General features: G+C 33.3%; 1 protein-coding gene and 1 long non-coding RNA gene across 4 annotated transcripts; one reads left to right on the top strand and one right to left on the bottom strand.

Moving 5' to 3' along the window:
• Positions 1-830: 830 nt before the first annotated feature.
• Positions 831-1,669, top strand: LOC128862866 (uncharacterized). The gene has a single exon (XM_054101649.1). The coding sequence runs from the start codon at positions 1,000-1,002 to the stop codon at positions 1,216-1,218; it is 219 nt and encodes a 72-aa protein (XP_053957624.1). The 5' UTR covers positions 831-999; the 3' UTR covers positions 1,219-1,669.
• A 1,388-nt stretch (positions 1,670-3,057) lies between these two features.
• LOC128862867 (uncharacterized) lies at positions 3,058-5,349 on the bottom strand. 3 transcript variants are annotated; one of them, XR_008454557.1, is made up of 3 exons: positions 5,146-5,349; positions 3,853-5,071; positions 3,058-3,794 (listed from the first exon to the last, which is right to left on the bottom strand). It is a non-coding gene; the product is annotated as an uncharacterized LOC128862867 (long non-coding RNA). The 3 variants fall into 3 exon arrangements; XR_008454556.1 differs by having other exon boundaries at positions 3,853-4,826; positions 4,895-5,349; XR_008454558.1 differs by having other exon boundaries at positions 3,853-3,965; positions 4,671-5,349.
• Positions 5,350-7,485: the final 2,136 nt, after the last annotated feature.

Genomic DNA, 7,485 nt, shown 5'->3' on the forward strand with positions numbered 1-7,485 from the left:
GATATTATAAATATTTTGTTTGTGGATTCTTACAGTCAGTTGGCAGTTGAGCTTAACCGAGTATACGGCAAATTCGAACGTAGAGTTGCAAAATGCGATTTTCTGCCTGCATTACAATTATTCTTATTCTCATTGCTGTAATTTCAAAATGTATAGCGATAAATTGTCAACGTTGCAAAATACAAGAAGCACGAAAAATACACGCGAAAGAAGCCCAGAGAAAGGGAGGCCAAAATGGGAGTAGTATAGTGATATAAAAAATATGTATTGATGTACATAGTTAACGTTTAATATTTAATTTAATTTTAATTTTAATATTTTGAATTCAATTTTAATTAAAATTTTTGCTTCAGGTTACCTAATAGTTTTATTTCATGTAAGCTTTTTAAAATAAAATACAAAAAAAAACTTAATAAATTTTGTGTCTTAGTATTGGGTAACAATAAAAAAATTTGAAGAGGTTCTCAAATCGACGGAGTAAGTTTCAAAATGAATTATTTAAAACTAAAAATACAAAGAACTTTCACTCAGAATTCCAAAAAAATGTTTGATCACGCCAATTGGGCTGTACAGTGAACACACCTCCGATATACAAATGCACGCATATGCAAATTACAAACCACTTAGCAAAGCTGTAATTAAAACGACAAACATGCACACACACACGTGCAATCTTTACTGCTCTTAAAAAACCGCAACATGCCAAGAGACACGAATTCGCAGTTCAGGCGCAGTCTTTCAGCGAAGAAAGAAGAAGAGCTTTTAAGTATCTCATTTACTCATCGGTAGCTTTTCTCATCGCTCATATTTGCTTTCATTCGCTTTTAGTTTAATCGACTGTCAACGCCATACTTCAGTTTAATTTCAGCACGCAGCTCGATCGTTTGCTTTCAGTTTACGCAAAGTTTAATTAAAATACACACTCACACACGAGCTCTACTCTGTTTATACAAGTCCAAACATACATACAAGTGCATACACACGACGCACATTGAGACCATGAAATCCTTTTCGCTGTTCGCCGTTCTATTGATGCTCTTTGCTGTATTCGCCACCCAGGCGCAGGCATCGTTTTGTCCTTGTGATCTCACGCAGAAAGGACAAATATGCGGCTCAAATGGCATCACCTACAAAAATCGCTGTGAGTTCGAGTGTACCCAAAAAGATTACAAGAGATTGGGTCGCACGTTGAACATCGCCAAGACGGGTGCTTGCTAGGTGTCAAAGAATTGGAATTGGAATTGGAATTGACGGGAAGAAGTGGTGTAAAGGCATGGATTGGTGGGTGTGTCACAGGTGAATCAGAAATGTAGTTGCGGTTAAGTGAGCGACTGCCAACTGATGGTAACCACAGTGGAAGTTGGGTTTAATGTAGAACGGAAGGAAAACTACAGGAAGCTTTGGTGTTTTAACAGGAAATTGAATGAAGGAACAAATATTGCATATACTTACAAACACGCGCACACACAAACATACTTTTTGCTCGTTTATTAAAGACAAAACAAATTAGCCTGTAGTAGTGGCAATTTTGTGTTGCCCATAAATATTGTTGGAAATATTAATATATTGAGATTTAAAGCACTTTTCGAGTTTGTAACATCGATTAAAAATGGATTAGTAGCATTAAATAACATACCTAAACATATTCGATTAAATGCATTAAGCTAAATTTGTGGTGTTTTATTCTCACAGAAAGTGAGTATGGAACTGTAAGTATAGTTTTTGTTTTTTTAACTGTTACATGTGGATACTGATGCTTGAGAGGCTCAGTGGGAAGTGAGTAAAGGAAAGAGTTGACGCTATCAAAGTTATTAAAATTATGACAGCTGCAATTGAATGCGATTCATAGTTTTGCTTTACATTTTTTACTCTCAATTAAAATTAATTTGCGACATTTTTGAGACGCTTTTTTGTATGAATAAAATTGTGCTTTTATTATTTCTCATAATTTTAAATTTACCTACTTGGAAAACGGTAAAATCTCATATTTTGTGCTTAAAGAAATCACATAATTTATTCAGAAATTGGTTCGAATATTTTATTTATAAATAATGAATTGTGAGCAAATACTCAACAAAGGATGTACTATATTACATATATGGAAATATTTTTCATTAATTTTGATTAATTTAAAATTCTTCAAAAAATAAATTTTCGTTGAAATACTTTTCAAAGCTGTGTAAGTGCATTTTTCTTTGTTTCAATTGGTATACCATACAATTTTATAGTTGTTGGCGTCATGAATATTTCAGTAAATAGTAAATCTACACATACTGAACATTTTTGGTATAAGTTTAAATTTTTAGAATTAAGGATAAAAAACCTATTTTTCTATCAAAAATTTAAGGATTGATGATGGAGGCAGTATTTCATTTTTATTTTATTTTATTAAATTGAGGATTGAAGATAAAAAACAGTACCTATTTTATTTTTTTATTTTATTGACATTTTTTTCCAATACTTGTATAAATATTGTGCAACATTTGAAACTTCGACGCATGTGGTATTTGTTGTAGAATGGGCTGAGTTTCTATATAATAATTAAAATTTTTGTTTTTCAATAATGAAAAAAAAATAATAATAACGCAAGAAAAGTAATCAAAACTGGCCAAAATATTGTGCTACTATAGTTTTTACGCGAACTGCATATAAAATATTTTTTTCTGCTGAGCCAAAGTTGTCACTTTTTCTAAATTGTCCGTTCACCCAGCTTTTTTCTTTACACGGTAGATACGTTCCTTAGAAAAGCATGAAAAAAATTATTTAAAAAAATACTTACTTTTATAAAGGGTGTTCCAATAACAGGTGTTACAGGTGAATGGATTGCACTATCGAGAGATGATTAACGATTTTTTCTGGCCGGAATTGGATCGTATTGATCTGGACAACAACGTTTATTTTCAACAAGACGGCGCTACGTGCCACACAAGCAACGAAACCATTGATCTTTTACGGGAAAAGTTTCCGGACCGTGTTATGTCTCGAAGAGGTGATCACAATTGGCCACCAAGATTTTGTGATTTAACACCTTGTGATTTTTTTCTTGGGGGCCACGTGAAAGATCGATTCAAGACCTCAAAGATTGAATTCGTGAGGCTATCGATGGCATTGGACAGCAACTTTGCAATTCGGTTATGGAAAATTTCATGAAAAGGATACTGTCTTGTAAGCGTGGTCGTGGTGGCCATTTGCCTGATGTTATTTTCCTCTATTAACGGCATACCTTCCTCTTTATAATGAAATAAATATCCTATCATTTATATTAAAAAATAGCATTTTCCTTTAAATATCAAAATAGCACCTTTTATTAAAAAACTCTATACATATTATATAAAATTTGTTGATGTGCTTACATTTTATTTTCATCTACTTTTATTAACTGAACAAATATGTTTTCTCAGTAATTTCTCGAGCTCAGACCTAATTAAAATAAAGTTAGTATGTATATTTACTTATAAACATCTCTGTTTTTCATTTTATTGACAATACAAATTATGATATTACAAATTTTTTTTATTTTTCATTTTACTACTCTCGACTTTAAAGCGAGACCTTATCGGCTTATGGTAAGAGGTTTTCAAGTGAAACAAACGTTTCCGGGAATAAAACTTATTATTTGGTTCAACGGCGTAGCCAGCTAATATGAAAGGGACAGCCAAATGTTTCTGAATGTTCTAATTTATTTGTTATGATAATTTGTTTTATATAAATTTATTTATTATATAAAAAAAATATTTTAATTCCGCCCCATATTCCTTAACAAACTTTCTGTGGCCATTCAGCATACATAAAACCTTGAAAGAAAAAATAAATTTGCAATAGTTGGTTGCTTTAAAAATGATTTTTATTTACTATTTAGGCCAGATTTCCTCGTAGTACTTCTCAAGCAAGTCTTAGGTGTTCTTAGAATGCCGAAATAACGGTCCGCTGTAGATGTAGTGCAAGGCTAAATCTAAAAAGTTTGCCTAATTTTTGGGTGAAATGCCAATTTTTAGTAGGTAGAAACAAGATTTATAAAAAAAAATTCGCCATCGGAAACTTTTATTTTCATTTTTATAGGTGTCACCCTGCTAGTAACTATAATAGTTTTTGTTGGAAAATAGAAATTCGATACTACAAAACAATGCCCTCAGTTATGGGAAACATTTATGCAGTAAGCATATGTAAAATTATAATGCATTACATAACTGTAAACACGAGGGTCACTATTTGTATTATGAAACTTGGCAGTCGTAAATGTTGTAAGCTGTTGGTTGGCATTTCCATTGTAAGTTTTGATATTTTTTAGCCAATTTATATGATGAATTTTCACCCTGGGTTTTTTGCGCAATATCTTTTAAAGAAGTCTTCGAAAATCTTCGTACATTTACGCGATCACTTTTTGTTTGCGGCTTTCATTGTTTTTAACGTTTAAGTGGAAATTTTCTCTGTTCATTCGTTGGCTGAGCGCAAGCCCAAAGTACACTTGAATAAAAATACGAAAATATGAATACGATGCAAATGAAATGTAAAAACCCTGGATTTCTCTGACCGCGTATGCATGCCTACCCCATTGAATTCTCAACACTCGACACCACCAAGAGTGAAAAGTCATCGTGCAAATTGGCTCTTCGTCTTTAGCTCATCATTTTGGATTACTAAGATGCGAAAGCAGCGATAAATACACTTACATTTTGAAAGATGAAACTCCATCCTCCACCATTGCGAAAAGCAGCTGGAATCTTTTGCTGTATTTAAGGGCTACATTTTTTCTCTCGAAAACGCATTTCATGGAGGTCTTCCCATATAAACTTTTAGGCAAGAAAATATTTATTCAATGTATAAACCTATAATGAAAGATCGGTCAGTGAAACACAGGTACGGTAAAATTGAGAAAACCTCTGGGATTAGTTACGCCAGTAGAAATAAAATATAGCATCATGATTTAAAAAAGGTCCAGAAAGTTCCCACAGAAAGTTGCTAACATTTTTCCCCAATAGTCAGTTATAAGAGCGTATCAGCTGACGAGTGGTGGAACCATGTTGTTTATAGTGGATCAATTTTTCGACATCGTTCCTTTCATTTTTGGATTCTAATAAAATTATAAAACACAATCCGGTAAAATCAATTTCGACCGCTCCAAATTTTATAAATAGCTATCTTTACTGCTTTACTGCTTTTTCGATTACTCGCTGTACAATATGTGCAGTCACCCTCGTTTCTGCATGCGGTGTGGCTCACAGCCACATGATTTCGCTTTTCACCTTCTAATTGAATCGTCAATGGTGTTTTTTTGTTTTTAGTAGTGCGCCTTTTGAGCTCATTGTTGATTTTTAATAAGGCGTGCCATTTGTACTGTATGGCTAAGTTTGTACTCGCTTTACGCTTTGTAACAAGTCATTGCGCATTATTTTACTTTATTTATATGTAAATATGTACGATTTAAGTGGCTGAGGTCAAATAGAGCTTAAAAAATAAGCAAATCAAAATATTCACTGTAAGAGTAAGCTTATGTCTTTATTATAGAAATACGCTAATTAAAGGCGCCAGTGAATTTTCTGGAAGCGGACGGCTTTTACCAGGCATTGGAACTTTAGTGTAGGTAAATATTTTTCATTTCTTTTAGTCATTATTATTGTTTTCTGTGCGTTTTTCTTTTTATATTTTGTTCTTGCCTCTTGTTATCAGCTGTGAATCTTATCTGTGGCTGCTGGTATAAGTTTGAGATGCGATGTGTCAGCGGTACCGGTGTATCAGTCAACAGAGAGAATATGAAAAAATAAGCTTAATTGTTATTGTACTATTTTACAGCTTAAATTCGAAATTATTACCCACCGTTTGAAAACGCATAGTAGTAAAGTGATTTCATCTCATTTCTACTGGCGTACTATGAATACAATGCCCCGGCACGAGAAAATTGTTGGGGCAATACAAAAGGAAAACTGTTACTGCATTTATTTATGAAGGTTATGATTGGTATTACTAATTACTGCAATTTCCTACTAACTTTGAGTACAAAAGGTTCAAATTAGGACGATTAGAAAGAAGGCAAGAAAATCAAGAAAGCTTTGCGATCCACTACGATGGAGAGAATAATAAGGAGGCGCCGATCTTGGTACCGCCACTTTGCTCTCAGCGAACTTGGCAGAACCAATGCGTGTCTATAGAAGTTGGTGTAATTAGAGTAGTTGGTTGCTAGTTCTTCACCTCACCTGAATGACGGAACGTTCTTGTTATGTTTTGAATTCGCGATAAGCAAATTTTGCCTGTTTGTCATTCCATTCTTTCATTCTTCTTTCTCTTGTCAGTTCTAATATAAAAAGTTTTTGCTGCTGCTCGAATGCTACCGCCTTGAATAAATTGTCTAAGGTGGCACCATTAAAAAACAGTTACTTTATTTTTCGCGATTTTGACAAGTTTGACGTCAGCAGTGAATGGCTTAGATGTTTTCTGATTTGTGAGATTTAAATTAATCAAACTAATGAAAATGAAGCGCCCTGTGCTAAATTATGAAAACACAAAGCCTCCAAATGCAGTTTATTTGCATTTTTATGCGGAAGATGCCGTGGCAAGAAATTTGCTGTGTGTTCGTACAATTTCTTCTGCTTTGGTCGTTTCCATTGCTTTCGTATACTCTTCTTCTTCACAAACAAGTAATTGCCCTTCCTTTCGCTTTTTTATTCATGCAATCTTACGATTCGGCGAATTCGGAAGGCGCAATCGTGTATTGTATCATTCAAGGAATAGATTCTTCTTGGGCAGAATCGTATTTGACGTCATATTTGTTCAATTATTTGTGTGTTGTTTGTGCAAGTTCTTCTTCTGCTGCATTTTCGCTCCCAGTTTCACATTTATCTCACACAAATATACCAGTGTCACGTTACGCCTCTCTGCTGGGGCCAATCTTGTATTTGTGTTCTATTACTCTTGGAGATCTAGAAAAAGAGGCATCCGAGTACAGCAAAAGCTGTATCTGTTGGAAGCTGGTGACAAGGAGAAATCTGTTGAACTTTAATGAGCGTTCGAGTTGCAAACAAAAAAAAACAAAAATTATTATTTTGAATTGACTTCGTTGAAATTCGATGAGGCTTCAGTCCCTTATTTCTTTTTAATTACTTTTAACTCATTATTTTTTTTCTTATCCCATTGCTTTTATTTCTTATTTCTTATTTTTTATTTCATTATTTTTATTTCTTTTTTCATTGCATTTATTTCTTATTAAATTATTTTTATATTATTTCTTATTTCTTAATTCCTATTTTCTTCTTATTTTATTTCTTTAATTTTTCTGGCGTTTAAGTTTAATTTTGAGCTTTGATGTGTTAAAAAGAGAGCCCAACCTCCTTTAGCGCTGTCAATTCAGCGAGAAATATACCGCAGCGGTCATTAACCAAGTAATGCATAAACAAAAAATAATATTCATCTTTCTCCCACTTTCTCTCCTTGTATCTCAACGACGGCTTCTCCTTCAATAAACAGTAAATAAAAGCAATTCAAAGCATTGAA

The sequence above is a fragment of the Anastrepha ludens genome, chromosome 5, assembly GCF_028408465.1.
Source record: "Anastrepha ludens isolate Willacy chromosome 5, idAnaLude1.1, whole genome shotgun sequence".
NCBI classification, from domain to species: Eukaryota; Metazoa; Arthropoda; class Insecta; order Diptera; family Tephritidae; genus Anastrepha; species Anastrepha ludens.